Consider the following 19893-nt stretch of genomic DNA (forward strand, 5'->3'; position numbering starts at 1 on the left):
ATAACTGTACCTGCCTTATTTCCAATAAACCCAATCCACTGGTTAAGGAACTGGGCTGTAAGTAGGTGTAAGGCTTCTGCTGATGTGATCAGAAACTCTGCTACAGTACATCCTGAAGTCCGTACACACAAGTTTCTACCACACAGTATATGATGTTTTGTGAGGAATACATTGTCCCTACACTAATATCTGTGACTATTGTTGGACTGGTATCTTTCCCTGCGCTGTTTTACACAATAGCGGTTGTAAATTCAGCCCAGATTAGTGGGACAGAGGCTTAACAGACACATTCTCTCTAGGTATCCTGTGGGATGTGAGATAATGTTTCTGGTGGGTACTGCCAGTTCTGATTATTTGAGAAATGACTTATAATCCAAGAAAGCAATTTTTTTTTCCTGTCCAAGAAGCGCTGAGATGATACAACAAGCTGCAGGTGTTTAGATACAAATGTCAGCAATAGCCTGGGAAGCAGAGACATACGATTACTAATCAGTGCTGGGACTTGGGCACTCTTACCAACAAAGAACCATATTTTATAATATTGATTTTTCTAGTAGTTCTATCATCTACTTCTGAATTTTTTCAAGTGTTATTTTGTAGAACAGCTGGTGTTTACATGTGTTATAATGTATTCCCTCAGAGGTGTAACTCTTGGAGGCAATGGTGTCATTTGCCGCCGGGCTTCTGCTCCCAAGGGGGCACCTGTCCTCCCCTGAAAGTTTGAATCAGTTCAGTGAAAGCTGTCAATATCACTTCTGTGGCTGTCCCAACCTTCTAGCAGGACCATAGATATCACAGTCTCTTTAGTTTAAACATAATATACATAACATACATACACATATGGAGGTGCTGCATGCGGGGAGGCAATATATCATGGGGAGCCTAGCAAGGGACAGAGGTCCCAATTGACCGCTAACATGAATTTCACCGGACCGCGTCATGCACAGTTCCCTGTCTTGGAAGCAGACAGAGGAAGCAAAGTGAGTGTCAGCTTGGTTGTGAATAATGAGCTGGCCCTGGACATTACCACAGATGCTCAGAGGTCTGATATCTCTGCTAGTACCAGGGAGACTGTAGGATGTGTGGCAGGCAAAAAAAAAATGTTTGTGGACCAGTTTATATGCTTTTAAATTAAAAACCGCATAACTTAGCAGACTTATTGAAGACTATTGTTTTCCATGTGTTACAGACATCAATGAGTGCCTACTCCTGGGGAACTGCTCACACCAATGTTCAAACTTGAAGGGGTCCTACAGATGTTCCTGTGACAGAAATTACTTGGAAAGGGGCCACAGCTGTATTGTGAAAGGTGAATGTCCGTTATTTACATTTCTTATATCGTTTGTAAAGTTTTACAGTGATCGGGGGGTGATGGGGAATACTGTTTTGAAGGGTATCTTATTTCACTCATAAAGAGGACAAGACGCAGTCTGCTATTCTAAACATTAAACTATTTTTGAATAATTAGTCTGTTGAAAAACTTTTAATAATTCATTAACACGTAATCACAAACTGGATATCATGCAGACATCAAGAAAGATGGCTTAATCAAACATGGTGTACTTATGGGGACCCCATATCCATCACTACAGGGGCCAGAGGTGGAACATGTGGGTAGTAAGCCCAGGTGCAAAACTATAATTTGAGCCCCCCTTCCTCCACCCCAAACCAAGTTCACAATATACAACACAGAAGTGGTTGACAGGTGGAGGCAGTGGGTGACAGGAAGAGGGTGGCACCTGCTGCACCAATGGTAGTTTTGCCTCTGACGGGGGGAATATCCAGCATTCCCAGAGATATTGGCTTCCCCCGGATACAGAGCTGTATGCAGTATGGGCTCTATAGGCGTGCGCACATTGAGTGTTAGGGGTGCACCACCTAATGCTGTGCCCACCCTTATGAACACCTCCTGCCGCTAGCAATACCCAGCAGTACCATTTACCAAAGACTCTTTAGAATTGTATTCCATTAAAAGAAGCGGCCATGAATCAATTACAGTATATGTGTGTTTTGCATTATTAATTGTACTACACCATTGTCATATCACTACATACCATATATGTTTATGACTTTATTTGCATGTACTGCTACACAGAGTAATTATAAGATTAAAACTGAACTATGCAGGAGATTATGGTGTGGCTGTGAGACATTTTATAATGTAACGAGCGAAAATAGATGATGGTAGACATGCCTGATTGATGGTGTTAGACACACCCAATGGGCGGAGTTAGTCATGCCCAATAGGTGGTGCTAGGTACACCCCTTTGATGGTGCATTACTTAATAAAATGTGCTGCGCACGCCTATGATGGGCTCTTAATCTGTGACAAGAGCCGAGTGCTGCAGGGGAGTATCACACTGCAGCACCTGGCTCTTGTCACTGCAGAAGAGCTGGCACTTTGGTGTCACCCCTTTTGCGAGTTTCACCTAGGTGTGGGCCACCACTCCCCGCAACCAGCTAGTGACTCCACTGGGTTCAGTCAAGAAAGAAAAGTAAGTCATCAGTAAACACAAAGATTTTAGTAAGAAGTACTTATTAAATCTATTTGTATATTATTCATGACACAATTATGTGTGGATAATTTGTAGAGATGTCATGGTTTCATGATTTGCTTACTGTACAAATATATTATACGTTTCTGCAGAATAAAACGTAATAAATAAAGTTTGATTATTAATATTAAGTGTTTTCTCTACTAGCAAATCTGTATAAATACATAACTTTGCCGCTAACAGCTTATTACTTGCTTGGGCCAGTGTAGCACATCGGGCATGGAGAGAGGAAACTGCTGCAGCAATCTCTCCCTTTCTAGGCTAGCAAACATTGGCATGTTCGAAGGGACCAGAAAGGCTTTGCTTGCCCCACACTGCAAGAGGGAGACATATCCACCCCCCTTCCCAGCATAGTACTTTTTAAAAAATGTCCGTGTTTTCCCGATTTGGCCACGGTTTCAGGTCAATACTCATCGCTGTTCTGGATGGACCTGGTCTTGTCTTGTGTAGAATTGACTTTCCTGATATAATGTTATTGAAAGTCTCAGAGAAGACATTTGTACAATAAATAGTTCTGATGTCTCCATAACGAGGTACTGTAGGACTTGTGGTTGTGGTGCCCGTATTTTAGGGGAACAATGTCTGTGTTTACACAAAAAAGTGGACATGGACAAGGTTGATGTAACAAAATGGTGACCCAAGCTAAAGGTTGACACAGAAAAGGTCTACACATAGGTCAACATGAGTTTCTCACTTTTTTTGTTGTCAATGTTGACACCTGAGCACATGGATACCTACTTAGTGTGCAGTGTCCCTATTTCACTCACCGTGCTTCCTATCAGGTGCATCTCTTTGCTAATGCTGCACTGCAATCTTGTAAAGAAAAAAACTACAACATATCTACCGTGTCAACCATAGATACATCAGTCTTTTGCTTGTGTCAACCTTTTGGCCATGTTGACCATATGGTGTCAACGTAGACTTTGTTGACCTAGCACCTGAATACCAGGAGGAGTAAATCTGGGATAATAGACCAAAATAACTGATATCTTTACTTTTGCTGGCGCAGACGTGATTTCCCATCTATCCCACAGCAGATGTTCTATAATACTTGTTGTGTTTTCAGATGCCAAATACAGTAGTTGCATGTTCACAAAATACTCAACACACAAATTCTTCAGTTAGTTATTCATTCTTAAAGTCCTAGGATTTAGATTTATGGAATACTTCTCCTACATGAAGTTCTTACTTGATTTTATTGTCTTGGACCTTTAAATCAAAGAAAATATGTGAATGTTAATTATGAACACCTCCTTACTCCCTCCATGCAGTCATTTTGTGTGCTGAAACAATCAGCAACAGAATGCAGCCTATACCTGTAAATGCCTCAGCAATATCATTGGTTCCTAAAGAGTTGACAGCCTTCATAATACCTTACTACCAAAGGGGAGGTCAAAGTTGAAAGGCCAGTGCAGGTGACTTCCACATCCTCCATGTCCAATGTCTTGATTCGCGGCATGACACAGTGGAGACTGTGTCTATAATGACCTGTTTAGATGCAAACCGCATCATCAAACCCCACCCTTCCTCTTCACTAGGGAAGTGGGTAAAATCTGGGAGGATGCTCTAGATCAGAAATCTCCTGTACATTCTGGAAGATTAGGCAAGTATGGGCAGCCTACTGTTGTGTATTTGGCCACAAAATGTCTGTCTCCTCTGTGAGCAGGAGCATTACAACAATATAGAAACATAATAAATACTATAGTTGTATAGTCTTGCTTTTTAACAGTTTGTTGCCACTAACTTCTAGTTATGCCCCTGAATCTAAATGTACTTTAAATGGATTAATATTACATTAAGGATATTTGGTATTATTACAGACTCTGAAGAACAAGTACTCTACGTCGCCAATGATACTGAGGTCCTCGCTTTCAGATATCCCTTTGGACGCACTGGGGAGCATCAGCAGATATCACGTATTGCACACAACTCCCGAATCACTGGGATGGACATGTATCTTCAAGGCAATATGATTTTATGGAGTACACAGTTCAATCCTGGAGGCATTTTCTATAACACCTTTCACGGCAGAGGGGGCAAAGAAACTAAAAGTGGCTTAATTGTGAGTAATTCAGTTTAAGATACTATGTCATGGATTTGTCATTTTAGGAACAGTCTAAAATATGTTGATGGAAAGCCAATTTTAAGTTAAATTTTACTGATCACGGTTGCCTTATTACAGATAGAGCCATCCTCATCTAGCCCTTTAATAGGATTAAGTGAGCCAGAGCTGTCAAACGTAATCCCCTGCTAATCCCCTACTGTATTGTTCTATGTATTGTATTGCAGCTGAGAACAATAGGCCTTTATGAGCCATGGCCATTCAGAGAATGCTAGTTGAAGAAGGCTCCATCTGTACATCTCTGTTTGCTGTGTATGTAGCTATAATAATGTGATATTGATAGCTTAGTAAAGGATATTATCCCAGGAATGGGTTTGTACTTTATGATTGCAGAATGACAGTATAAGAACTTGTCTCCTGCCCAGCAGTATGTTTGGCTTGAAAACCCAGCATAACCAGCAATGCATTTTAAGTATCGTTCAGTGAATCCTATGAAGGGAGTGCACAAGGAAGATCATAGGATATTCCGCATCCATGAGTCAGCATGTGGTCTCTGAATCCTCTGTGCACAGTCAGCACTCTCTGAGTTCAAGGGTCATGCCAAACATACCATCAATAAAGTATAAACTCCTGTATCTACAAACCCATATTATATTGCTAAAACCAAAACACCCTTGTTCATTGTAATATAGAATTTGCTCAGATACTTTAGTAATCCCTTTTAGATATCATGCATACTGTAGTCAAATAATTTTGCAGCAGGTGTTCATTACTGCAAACCCAAGTAGATAAGAAACATTACTTCTAGGAAAAGAATATATATATATTTTAAATGTAAAACTATTGTTGCTTATAGAAAAATACTCATATCTACTGTTTAGCTCTTTGGCAGGAGCTCATCATTTAATGTGTGGTACAGTTTAATTTTGGAAAGCATACTCAGTTATCGATCAGCCACACATTATGTCTGTCCAGAAGAACCCATTTCAACATGGCCACCTTTGCTTTTGTTTGCAATGGTTTTTAAAGCCAACTCAGTGGGTAGGTTGATTGTGCATGATAATCTGAATAAAAAACTTCCCAAAAGAGGCAGATCACCTGACTTCCTGCCTACTCATAGTCTTACAACTCCTCCCCTGTCCCTGGTTGGCTATTCCTTCACTCATCAGATCACCTTAGCAACCATGCTACTTAAAGTGACAGCATCTCAGAACCCTACAATTGTTTATGTCACCTCTTTGCTTAATCAGCCTTCGGTTTTCTTGAGAGAAGTGCAGCAGAACTTGGCATTGAAAAACCCCATGGTCACTGCATTGTACTGTAGCACTTCCTTTACACATTTAGAGACTCAGATGCACACAATCGCACTCAGCGAAGCCTGAGGAATAGCAAAGCTATGGTACACCAAATATGTGGCTAATCTTTGACCATGCGGTAAACCTAATAAATGCATTGTTTATCTATAAACATTGGAGTGATAGATCTTTATTTCATATACTTTTAATGTCTCTGGCATCCTGAATTGATGTGCCTTCTGAGCAGAATCTTATTAGAAATATACCTCCCATTCATATGTGGAATGAATGTAAAACGGAAATCTAGAACTTTATTACACTGCATTACCAGTTTATCATGAAACCACTTGTCTTCCAGTGTCCTGAGTTTAAACGACCTAGGGATATCGCAGTGGATTGGGTAACAGGAAACATCTACTGGACGGATCATTCCCGTATGCACTGGTTCAGTTACTACACCACTCATTGGACTAGCCTGAGATATTCCATAAATGTTGGCCAAATAGATGGACCGAACTGCACACGTCTGCTCACCAACATGGCGGGAGAGCCTTATGCAATTGCTGTAAATCCCAAAAAAGGGTAAGTTAATTTGTGTACTTTTTAACTGCTATACACTATTGCAGTGGTTCTCAGACTTGGTCCTCAGGACCACCTCACAAAGTTTACATTTTCCAGATCACCCGGTAGGTGCATTCATTAGTGGCTAACACATTTTAAAAGATCCACAGGTGGAGTTAATTATTTCACTTGTTTCTGTGAGGAGACCTGCAAAACATGCATTGTGTGGGGCCCCAAGGGCCGACTTTGAGAAACTGTGCACTATTACTGTATGTCAAATAAGGCAATTTGCAGGTGGATCAGAAAATACTGATTTTTTCTTTCAGTAAAGTAGATTCAAGCAAGTTTTTCACAGATACTGTAAATGAATGAAATCTTTCACAAGATATCTTTTTCAAACCTATTGGTAGAAAATGTTATAAGTAACCCTCACCACCCTAACCACCCGACTCGTTAGTACCTTTTTAGTACTTATATATTTTATTTTATATACAGTATTTTATATATAATATACAGTAAATATATATATGAGTTGACATTTCAGACCTCAATCGGTCCTTTTTCAAGACACGCAGCACAACAACCAAGCAGCAGTTTAGAGAATAGCATGCTATCCTCTACACTTCTGCTTGGTTGTTGTGCTGCGTGTCTTGAAAAAGGACCAATTGTGGTCCAAAATGTTGACTCTTTCGGTGATGTATTAAACTTTTTCAAAATATCAAGAAACCTGGTGAGTGCCCTCTATTCAGATTATTACGGTCTGTACCTGGATTTATATACGTTACACTTTATGTATTACCTTAAATGGAGCACCCTACTGTCAACATATACCGGATGGGAGTATATGTTATGATTCTGGGTGTTACCCCACAGCTGTGACCGCTGTTTAGGATGGCCACAGCGAACCCTACATGGCCTATGTTGATCTGTCCTAAAGGATGGCTAGTACTTGCAGATGCTAAGGCGTTGCCTTCAATAGCCATGTTTGAAGGGACAATTAAGTCCGCCCCAACTCCGGTACCACCAGGTCTTAAGATTGGATAAGGTACCGGTGATCCTTTAGGAACAGTCAAAAGGTGAACACTGGCTAACGGGGTATGACTGGGAAAAAACACAGATTAAAAGCTCCTGAGCCAATTACAGGAAAGTGTGAGAGGCAGTTGCTTGCTAACACTGGAACTATCACCGGCGGGACTGTGCTGACTTGAAACCCTTAAAAGGGCTCAGATGTCCAATCGCCTGAGCAGGATCAGCCCAGCCCCCTAGACTAATAAAAGCCAGCTGCGTATGTGCAGCTTCCCCCCATTGTCCCGACAAACGCAAAGCGGAAGTCGTCATCTGACTAAAGCCTGCAGGGGGTGGAAGCCGTTACAGCATCCCTGGTTGCCGAACGATTGGCACCAGGGACCCAATCACAGGCTGACAGGAGCGCCGAGACGCCCTGTCAGCCTGTGCATGGGAGAGAGACCGTCGCTGCTAAAAGGGCGGCTAATTATATATATAGCCTGGCTTGGTGTAATTTGTCCACTGCAACACAGTTTTCCTGTAGAGTTAAAGAGCATGTCCATGGCTTAATATAAATGATGCAAGTACAAAAAAGCACTGCTACATTATTTACACCATAATTGTACACCAACAATGATAAATAAAAATGAAAAATAAAGCTTGCAGTCTTAAAGAATTACAGTACGTTTGTTATCTGAGGCTAGTTTAGAGAAATATGAACAATTCCAAATACAACCAGACCCATATAGCTTAAAAGATGCAAATTAGGAGGTTGTGCAGTTAATAATACAGGATGGGGAAATAGTGATTAATAAATAGTTGAAAGTAATTTTTACTGTATATTTCCCTGTGATACCTCATACACATATAACTTACTGTACATATATCAAGTTTAACCTTCTGCTCACATTTAAAAAAAAATTGGGTTTTGATAAACTTAATTACAAATAATATTTGACTATTGTATCAGGAGCAAAATCAGAATCAGCTTTATTGGCCAGGTATACTTGCATATACTAGGAATTGGATTTGGATTGCTGTGCAACAGCTAGTTAATACAGTTAAACAGTGACAGTACAGATATACATAACACATACAGATATACAATAGATGTACCCTGGGGATTATAGATGAAGGAAGCATACATTTGCTTAGCTGCACAGAGCCTAGGCAGCCATCAGCGGTGCCACTGGTCGTGGCAGCAGCCAGGTAGGTAAAAATATAAGCAGAGACAGTACAATTATCACACAGGGAACAGGCACCAGCCGAGCTGCACAGCGCCATAGCAGCCATCAGCCACTGGTTGCAACAGCCAGATAGGTAACAAGTAAACAGTGGACAGTGGAGATATAGGACACATACAGGATGTGCACTAGATGTACCCTGGGAGGGTAATGGACAAGACAGGGCAGACACAGGGTTACATATGACTGAGCAGCACAGTTCCTAGGCAGCCATCAGTGGTGCCATCTTGATCATTGCTATGCACGGACAGCTGTAGAAGGGCTCTAAAAGGCTGTTACCCCTTCAGCACATCACAGGAGTCAGCCAGTGTAAGGTTGTACCTCCGTGGGGCTGAGGGGGTATGGGGCAGCTTGTTAGGAGCCGCAGTTGGAGGGGAAAGCCAGTGTGTGGGGAGAGTCAGAGAGAGTCAGTGGTGTTCCCTGTATGGCAGATAGTTATACTTCACATTTAAATTTTGGTTTAGAACCTGTCTGTACAACCAATATTCCCAAATTCTGAAAGTTTCCTAATGCTTTGTAACTGGATAGACAGCTATTTTGTGCTTCTCACACTGTAACAACTCAACTCTATCCTTACCTTAGTAGTCCACAGCCTTGAGGCATATCTGACCAACTGATACAGATATTCTAGCTACTTTGGACATGGATAGTCAGAGACAGGAAGACTGCAGGTTTTAAGGTCTCTTGTTAACAGGACACTCGAAAATGAATTTGATCTGTTGCACTGCAATACAATTTAGCATTCCATTAACTCTGGATTTTCAGGAAGAAAGTTCAATAACCTGCTGCCAGAAAATCATTGTTAATATTAATATTAACACTTTGAGTGCCAACATCTCTGTGACAGATGCGCAAAATATCCTCTAAAAATGCCAGCTTCCCTCACATTTGTTATATAACTTCAAATCATTTTTTTTGTGTCAAAATAGATGATATTTCCTATATTAGGTATACCTTACAGGTCATTATGATGAATAAAAAGGTTTGCTTGCCAATTTTTATACCTATTTTGACAAATTCGCTTGGCACTAAAAGGGTTAATGCCCTCTGGTCCCAACAGCTGCATTTTAGCCACACCCATTATTAGAGGCACAAAGTAACTGTAGCTCCTACAATGTAAATAGGAAAAAAATACTTTGTATGAGTTAAAAAGTCTCTATTGCAGATCTATTCTGCATGCTTTATATAAGGCTTTACATTACACTGGGCAAAACTCATTTATACTGCCAGTCATTTTAGGGAAATTTTGTGGCGTTGACCATATGACAATGGTTTTGCTAGATTGGCTTGAATACACGGACTTGAATCAAGAAAAACCCAATAGTCAACATAAACTGCTCAACTGCCAACTGATAGTGATGATCACTTACATATGGAGGGGAAATATACTGGACTGATTGCATAGTAAACAGCTAGAATATTTGTAGGTTGCACAGAGAATGTTCCAGCACATTTCTATATGCAAACGTTATGACAGGGCTGGGCAACACCGGCCAGATGTTAATGAACTACACATCCCAGGATGCTTTGCATTAGTTTTGCTATGTGGCCATGCTGAAACTGATGCAAGGCATGCTGGGATGTGTAGTTAATCAACATCTGGAGGGCCGGTGTTGCCCAGCCCTGCGTTATGGCTACATTCCCTATTAATGCTATCCATTATCTCAAGAACTAGATACTTACTGTACTTTCATAATTGAATTCAGCCACCCAAAATGGGATATGGTCACTAGATCGGCCCTATTTTTGGTCGACATGCATTGGGTCGACAGTTCTTTGGCCGACACATGAAATAGGTCAACAGGGCTAAGGTTGATGGATGGAAGGTTGACACAAGCATTAGGTTGACAATGGTAAGTTTGACAGTCAAAAGGTCGACATGAGTTTTTCACGTTTTTATTTAGCCGACGTGTGCCGACAGGTAGTATTTCATACCCTGTCATCCACTAGGGCTGGAGAATAATATAGCGAGGGGACGAGGTACACATGGACGGTGTCCATGTCGACTCCATTGACATTCGGAAGAAAAAAAATCGGCCCACCCATTGTTGACATAATACTTGTGTCAACCTTCCAACCCTGTCAACCTTAGACATGTCGATCTTTTTCATTGTCGACCTTTAGTGGTCAACCAATGCATGTCGACCTAAATTGGGTCCCCAATAATTGATGCTTCCCAAAATATCCTAAATGAATTTGAATATACTTGGCAGGTTAGCATGTTTTTGTTGAGCTGTGTTATCCAGTTTGTTTAGTAATAACTGCTTCTTCATTTGTATCTGTTTATTTTCTCTTGTGTCATCTTTTGCTGATGTCAGGATGATGTACTGGACAGTCATTGGAGATCGCTCACATATAGAAGAAGCTGCCATGGATGGCACGTTAAGAAGAATTATAGTGCAAAAAAACTTGCAGAGACCAACAGGTATCCCTCCTATTCTCCAGTGCTATACAATTCAATGACTGTGAATTAGAAAAATATGCAGCCACTACTACCCCTTTCACATTGCAGCTTTAACTCGGTACGTTGCCGTTTTTTTACTGTTTTAAAACGGGAACAGCTGCAGTGTGAAAGCTACATTGTCAGTCTACTAGTTACAGAATACCTGTATTTTAAAACGTGTTAAATGCAGGATCCTACACGTTTCTGAGTCATTTTTCCTGCAGTCTGAACAGCTCAGAAACGGTGTTTGCTACAAATGACAACCACACAAGGGTGATAGGTTATCTCCCTGCATGATCCCTGCCCACATGCAGGAAATCAACATTTAAAATGACATTGTATGGCTTTCTATGGGTGAAACGGGTTGAATCTGAAAGGTACAAAAACGGTATTGAAACTGCAATATACCGTTTACAACATGCAATATGAAAGGGGTTTTAACTGGCTTTTGACCCGTTTTAAGACGCGTTTACAAAAACGGGTTGAACGCACATTTGCAATGTGAAACTACAGTAGCACTAATGGTTCATTAGACTATAAATACTATGAATCCTCAGTCAGTATTTTTGTCTACATCTTAATTACAGATTCACGGACTTATTCTTTGTATGATGTGAACACCCAGCAGTTTGTTAGTAAGGTAGAACTTTCCAGCTGTTATCAATGAATGTTTCAATTCCACTAAAACCTAGGTTTATCTCGCATATTCATTGAACTCAAAATAGAAGGAACAACCACAGACACAGAAATATAAAGAATAATTACATAGTACAGACTTACTTAACTGAGTAGGTTTTCAAACAGGTGAAGTCTCAATAATATTCTAAGCTAAATCACTTTATAAATGTTGAAATGTTTAAATGACACAGCATAAGGAGTTCAATAAACTCAAATGATATTAACATTACTTAATATAACATTTTTTTGAGGACAAATCCGTATGTCCAACCATATCAGCGCAACAATAGCCTCACTGCTTGGTAGCATGATTTTGCACAGAAGTGTTCGTGGTCCCAGTGGCGTAACTATAAATTTTGCTCCCCCCAGCCAAAATATTCCCCCCCCCCCCAGTACATTATGCAACTCATCTTTATGCCACTTACACTATACAATACATACTGACTTGCCACTAACACTAACAATGTACCTTACACTATGCACCACACACCATAATGCCACTTATAGAATACACACAACACTGTAATTCCCCTAATGGATTCGGCATGAAAAGCCGGCGGTCTGGATCCCGGCGTTCAAAATCCCGACGCCGGAATCCCGAACGCCGAAATCCCGAAAAGGGGGGGACGTGTATTGCCCCCCCTTGCGGGCTTGCTGCGCTCGCCACGCAGCGGGCCCGGTGCCTCGCTACTCTCGGCAAACTAATTTATTCTCCCTCCGAGGGTGTCGTGGACACCCACTGGGGGAGAAAGTGTCGGGATTTCGGCGTTCGGGATTCTGGCGTCGGGATTTTGAACGCCGGGATCCCGACCGCCGGGATTTAAACTGCATCCCCCCCTAACACATTATACTGTATAAAGCTGTGGAGGGTGTATGTGTGTGTATGATTGGGGTTAAAGGCTGTAGGATGTGTGGGTATGGTTAGGGTTATAGGCTGCGGGGTGTGTGTATAGTTAGGGTTATAGGCTGCAGGGTGTGTGTGTGTATGGTTAGGGTTATAGGCTGCGGGGTGTGTGTGTGTGATTAGGGTTATAAGCTGCAGGTGGGTGGTGAATGGCTGGCGTTATAGGCTGTGGGGGGGGTGTATAGTAAGGGTTGGGTTACAGGAGGGGTGTATAGTCAGTTAGGCTGTGGGGGTGCGGGGTGTATAGTTAAGGTTGGGCTTCAGGGGGATGTAGTTAGAGTTAGGCTGTGGGGGTGTATAGTTAGTTAGGCTGAGGGTGTGGGGGATGTATAGTTAAGGTGCCCATACACGCTACTATAGCAGCGTGCTATGCGATGTGTGCTTCCGTGGGCATCGCATCGCACAGTACAAAAAGTATGTGCTGCACATACTTTTTGTACTACCCGCGGATCGCACGCAAATCACATGCAAAACGCATGCGCTGCGATCCAGCTCATAACGCATCGCAAAGCACGCTGCTATCACAGCGTGCATGGGCACCTTAAATTAGGTGGCGGGGGTGGTGGGGGGTGTATAGATAGGGCTAGGCTGTGGGGATGGGGATGTATAGGTAGGGGTAGGCTACAGGGGGTGTATATTTAAGTTTAGGCTGGGGGGGTGTATAGTTACAAATAGGCTTCTAACATGGCCTATACATGTCACACAACCATGAAGGTTAAAAATGTAAACCCTCTTCATACTTTCCAGCTACAGTAGCTATGCACTGTCCAAAAACACACACACACCCAACTCAATTTAGTCAGGCAGCCAAACCTAGTGCTGTGCCTGCCTGCTACTAATAGTTGCTTTAAATTCAACTTACATGTTGGGGCTGTGGAGAGGCATTTTCTCCTCGGCTGCAGCCCTTTCTCTTCCCCCACCAGCCCAGGCAGCCCAGTACAGGTGGCCCAAGGAAAGAGAGCAAGCACAGGTGGACGTATTTGCACAATGAGGCACAGCTTGTTCACACCGCACGCACCCGCATATGGAGCTTGCAGTGCAGACTCCATTCCCACCGGCGTTATGTGGAGGGATGTGGGGGGGGGGATCCGCCGGGCGGGTGAGCAGCAGCATCCATGAGAGCCAGCACTCATGACACTGCGGTGGTCCTGTTTATAGTTGTGGGTGGTGCAGGGCATGCATTAGGGGCTGCCTGTGCGCGCCGGACACCTGATCAGCGGCACCGGTGTGCGAGGGAGCCCGGCCCCGGCTCAGGCTGACAGGATGCCTGCCGGGGTTAATGAAACAGGAAGGTGAGTCCCCTCCCCTCCCATCTATCAGATCAAGCTGTGGGCTGCCGCAGCAGTGTGCATTGCAAGCATCAGCGGGGCTCCTGCGTCCCTGTGGCACCGGCTCCCCCCCGCCATCGCTGGGGCTGCGGAGCCTTATTTACGCCACTGCGTGGTCCCATAGCTTAGTGAGCACTATTGTAAAAATCTGTCATTAAGCTGGCTAGGCGAAGAGTGCAAAACCAGGGCGCTGTTGCTGGCATTTAAACAGCAAGTTCGATGTCAACTGAATTTCCCCCATGTTAAATAACAGAACAAAGGGGTGTTCAATTCTAGCAATATAAAATTAAACAATTTACATTTTAAAACACAATTTTTTTACATGATTAAATTTGACATGTTTTCACCATCCTGTGGTGTCACAAGTAGTGTAGCTTACATGTAATAAGGTTTAGGGCCAGAATTATCAAGCTTCAAAAAATGATAAAATGAACAGTGATAAACAGACAGCCAATCATCCTAACTGCAGTGTTACAGGCTGGGTTTGAGAAATGACAGGTTGGAGCTGATTGGCTGGTTCTTTATCACTCTCCATTTTATAACTTTTTGAAGATTGATACATCTGGCCCTTAAGGCCCATACTCACTGGGTGATTTTGAGCTGAAAGCAGCTCAGTTTCGTCGAAAAGCCGCCCTGTGTGTGCGGGCAAGAGGTGAGCGCTGATGCACACTCCCACATCATCATTGGCCACGGGTGGCCTGTCCTGCTATGGAAATCCACACACCCCTGGAAAAAAATAATTGGCAAGGGGGAAAATCGCTCAGTGAGGGGTATTCTGATTCATGAATCATCCATTCCCATGCCTGCAGGGGTTCGGGGGGAGAGGCGAGCGGCCGTGCGGGTGGCCTTTGGTGGACTCGCAAAGCCGCGGAATTCGCACCCTTGCGAGTCAACCAGAATAAGGGCCAGTGTGTATGCACTGAGCAATTTTCAGCCCAGTGATTTTCCCCATCATCGCTGTCCATACAAGCTGGGCAAAATCGAACATTGTGTAAGGACCTTTAGTCTTGCAAAGTTGAGCCTTACTATAGGTGATAGTCCTGTAACCCCTTGATACTGGGCAAGTAAAGAAAATATGTTTTTATCCGCAATAAAGCTTTTTTTCCCCTTGATAAATATGCCCAAGTTTTAGTGGCAGTCTATAAATCGAAAATTCTTTAAAGAAACAAATCATTGATATGTAAACGAAACTGTCAGGATGGGAGAATTTAATTTGTTCTTACTGTATCTGCTGCCAAGTTAAACAAAAACAAAAATGTTTTTCATGTTCGTTTATTGCCTGGAATATATGTAACTTAGAATGTTTTGTTTTCTGGAGCCACGGCAGGCTGTAAGTTGATCCGCAAGACTTTATTTGAGATAAAACCATTATTAGGAAGTATGTCAGCCTTACGTTTCTGAACACTCAGCTTCACACTGCGCCATTCTGCCTGCAATGTAGAAATCGTACGGAATACAAACAGCTTGTGTTTTATTATTAAGAGCCTGCCTATACCGGTTTTTCAAGCAGATCAAAAGAAAAATTCTTTCAGAACAGAAAAATAAAACAAATGCAACTTACTGCTCAACAAGTTTTACCGATGCAGCTGCGTGTACAGAACTGTGCATAACTTAACGGATTACTGATAACCTGCTGTGACCTGGAATACATTTCTTCTCTTTTTAAATTGTTTGCGTTCCGAATAATTATGTTGATTTCATGTGGTATAAACAAAGTTTGCAGAAACTCCTTGAATGTTTCCACTTAGGTCTCGTCGTTGACCATTTTAGTCAGCGTCTCTACTGGGCTGACTTTGAACTGTCCGTCATTGGATCAAGCAAGCTAGACGGCTCTGATCTAATTATGGTCCTGAATAGTAAACAAGGTAAATATGCACAGTGTTATTCCAATTGGGTAAAATATACCTGTCTGTAAATAAAAAAGCACAAGCACAATAAAGTTCATGAGGGAAATTTACTAAGATGGGAGTTCTATTTCACATAAGATGTTGCTATGGGAAACCAATCAGAATCTACTTCTAATTTATTTAGCACCTTCTAGAAGATAATATCATCTGATTGGTTGCCGATAGCAACATCCCTTGTGAAGTAGAACTCCAATCTTAGTCAATTTCCCCCATGTATGATCATGTGAACCTGCACAGTGATTAGGAAATATTATGTACTAGTGGGCATGGCCAAGCGTTTACTCCAAAACCATCTTTATTTGCTGCGATATCCACTGAAAAGGGAGCGGGGGGTCACAATCAACGTCACCATCTTTTGCAGCTGGAGCCATCAGGCAAGCCGGAGTACTGTGAAATCTGCTCCCCCCTTTCTTGCGACATTGGCCCTTGTTCAGATCTGATCGCAGTACAAATTTGTTCTCAAAATGAGCAAAACCATGTGCACTGCAGGTGGGGCAGATGTAATATGTATAGAGAGAGTTAGATTTGGGTAAGTTATTTTGTTTCTGTGCAGGGAAAATACTGGCTGCATTATTTTTACACTGCAATTTAGATTTCAACACACCCCACCCAAATTTAACGCTCTCTGCACAAGTTACATCTGCCCCACCTGCAGTGCGCATGGTTTTGCCCATTTTGAGAACTTATTAATATTATTATAATTTTATTGATAAGGTGCCACAAGTGTTTTGCAGCGCAGTACAAAGGAACAGTACAGGGAGACACAACTTAGTATTACATTGAATAAATAACAAAAATAGAGTACAGGTAAAGAGCGCCACAGTTCAATATACATTACAGCTTAAATATAAGTAGTGAGGACTCACTCAACATACTACTAGAGGCTTTATGGCCAATGATGGGGATGAGTATATGCGGAAAAAGATGGTCACTGAGTATAGGAGAGCTGTGAGTGAAATGTGAAGAGAAGAGGGCTTTGACAACAGGAGAGAAAAGGGCCCTGCTCTGAGGATCTTACAATCTAGTAGGAAGGGGAGACAGACAGATTACATGAGGTGCAAGCAAGTGGGCGGTGGAGTGATAGGATGTAAGCAGGCAGGGGGTCGGAGAACCAGCCTCAGGACTAGTTTATGCAGCGGAATGGTATGCTTTGATGAACAGGTGAGTTTTCAGTGCCCGTTTGAAGCTTTGAAGGGTCGGGGAGAGTCTAATGGAGCGAGGTAGTGTGTTCCACTGAAGGGGTGCAGCACGGGCAAAGTCCTGAACTCTAGCATGGGAAGCAGTGATCAGGGTGGAGGAGAGATGACAGTCGTTGGCCGACCGTAGAGGGCGGGAGGGTATATGAACGTTGATAAGGTTAGAGATATATGGAGCAATGGAAATAGAGATGGCCCTGTATGTGAGTGTGAGGTGTTTGAAGAGGATTCTGTAGGGGAATGGGAGCCAGTGCCGATTTTGTTGAATTGGAGTGGCAGTTGTAGAGCATCGGAAGAGGAAGATAAGCCTGGCTGCAGAGTTGAGGACAGATTGGGGAGGAGCCAGTTGGGATCGAGCGAGGCCAGTGAGGAGAACATTGCAGTAGTCAAACTATGAGATGACCAGTGAGTGGATGATAAGCTTAGTTGCACTCTGTGAGAGAAAAGGCCTGATGCATGCAAAGTTGTGTAACTGGAACCGACAAGAATGGGCCAGAGCTTGGATGTGGGGTGCAAAGGAGACAGAGGAGTTAAGAGTGACAACCAGGCTGCGGAGTTGGGGAACGGGGGAGATGATGGTGTTGTTAACAGTGATAGAGATATTAGTAGAGGGTGTGGCTCTGGGTGGGGGAAAGATAATGAGTCCAGTTTTGTCCATATTGAGCATTCAGAGAGTGCTCAGACATCCAGGATGACATATCAGAGAGGCAGGCTACTGAAAATGCTTGTAAATGCCAGGATTTTTGCACATTTCTGCTTGCCATTTTAGGAGGTTTGAGCAGAAATGATGGGCACTTACAAAACTCACGCCAGAAATGCATAGCAATGGGATAGGTCCGCTGTGTGCCTAAAAACGATTGAATTCCTCCCTTCCATTACCTTTATAATCCACATAATAGTGTAAAAACAAACATCTGGTTAAAAAGAGTCAGAGGCGTGCAATTGTTAATGACCTTGTTAATAACTGTTTTGAAGTTATATTTAAGCATGTCATTGTTTTACTTGTAAACTTTGATAAAAGTGTTGCTTGCTATTTTGTTGCACTGTTGAGCTTGTCTTGGGCAGGAAAGTATAAGCCGGAACCTTGGAGGTCTCACTGTCTGATGCAGCTTGTTGTTATGGATGGTATAAAACAAAATAGACTGACAGCTGAGTTGTAAAACATTTTAACAAACATCCACATACATCATACTCTGGTCAGAGCCCCGTCTGGTTTTATGCTCCTAATAAACAGCTTGTTGGCTGACTTATTTTTCCTTGTTTCCCAAAGGACTGATGTACCCTCACAGAATAGACATATTCGAGGATTATATTTATGGAGCTGGTCTTAAAAATGGTGCTTTTAGGATACAGAAGTTTGGGAATGGTGCTATGGAATATCTTAACTTAAATGTGGAAAAAGCAAAAAGTGTCTTAATCGCACATCACTACAAGCAGCCGCACCGTGAGTAATAAAGTATAACACAAATACATAATTTAATGTTAGATTGGATTATGCCTATGGGGAAATGCTAACCTAAGAAATAATGATGGCACATTAAGACACATCTGTGTGTGTAAAGTTATATCCAGCGGCGGCTAATACATCTGTGAAGGAGGGGGGCTGCCGCAATGCAGGCCCCCTTCCACTGCCTTCATGCTCCTGGTCCCGGTCCCCGCCGCTGCCGCTCCCTACCACAGGTCTTGGTTCCTGCCACTGGCTCACAGCCTCTATGGGCTGCTTTTGCAGCAGCCTACAGAGGCATATTCAGGCAGGTCCCAGGTCTGGCGTATACTGTATGCACAGTATGGGAGGGGACACCTCCCAATTGGACTGCCTTGGGAGACTGGCAGGTCAGACTTCCAATAGGAAGTCACTGCAAGTCACAGTAAAGCCAGAGCAGTCCCACAGAGAACAGTGGCAATTTTTACTTGGAGGGGCTGCAGCCCTGCAGCCCATAGGTAAAAACTGCCACTGGTTATATTTTCCTGTGATCTATGCTGCAATTAACTGTCACCAATTGATACTAAACATTATTAAACAAGTTGCAATATTTCCAATTTGGAAAGAGTTCTGACTCTCAAGTGAACTTCTCTTTTTGTCTCCTCCTAACAGTGCCTAATCCATGTTTGGATTTAAAGTGCGAGTTCATCTGTCTGCTAAACCCCACTGGAGCATCTTGCGTATGTTCAGAAGGGAAAGCTCTAGTTAATGGGACATGCTCAGACCAAAATTATGCAGGTTAGAGCTAATTATTATATTTTAACAGTGGCGTAAGTTTGTCCCAGTTGCCCGGAGGCAAGATGAATATTGGTACCCCCCCCCCCCCCCCCCACAACGTTATTCAAAATATATATAGTCTGTTATGAAATATATATTATATACTGTATGTATATACAGAAAGGGAGGGAGAACACATATATATTTCAGAACTCAGCCACAGAAGCAATTTTGATGGATTTCAATTATTGGATTTAAACTGGAAGTGGTGGTGAGGTGCCCCCTTGAGAGCAGGAGCCCGGCGGCAGATGACTCCATTGCCTCCCAGAGTTCTGCCTCTGTATTTTAAGTTAATCATGGGTTGAAATTACTTGCTGCACAGCTTTTAAGTTTCTATTGAACTTGTTATTTTACATTTTGGCTGTCCAGAAGGCAAGGGTAAGTGGAGAAATGGGCTTTCTGATTGTAGAGATTACATTTATTAAATGATCGTACCAACAGTACGTACCAGTCTG

At 42.6% G+C, this 19893-nt stretch overlaps 1 protein-coding gene across 4 annotated transcripts in view; it reads left to right on the top strand.

The window, feature by feature from the left end:
- Positions 1-19893, top strand: part of LRP1B (LDL receptor related protein 1B) — a 1445580-nt gene that overhangs the window by 1364319 nt on the left and 61368 nt on the right. For all 4 annotated transcript variants that reach the window (XM_083153866.1, XM_083153869.1, XM_083153867.1 and 1 more), the window contains 7 exons: positions 1190-1309; positions 4376-4617; positions 6271-6494; positions 11041-11147; positions 15824-15940; positions 18449-18622; positions 19274-19399. In XM_083153866.1, coding sequence (XP_083009992.1) covers positions 1190-1309; positions 4376-4617; positions 6271-6494; positions 11041-11147; positions 15824-15940; positions 18449-18622; positions 19274-19399 — 1110 coding nt within the window. The remainder of the gene's footprint in view (positions 1-1189; positions 1310-4375; positions 4618-6270; positions 6495-11040; positions 11148-15823; positions 15941-18448; positions 18623-19273; positions 19400-19893) is intronic.

Source organism: Crinia signifera, chromosome 7 (genome assembly GCF_055691185.1).
Source record: "Crinia signifera chromosome 7, ASM5569118v1, whole genome shotgun sequence".
Lineage (NCBI taxonomy): Eukaryota > Metazoa > Chordata > Amphibia > Anura > Myobatrachidae > Crinia > Crinia signifera.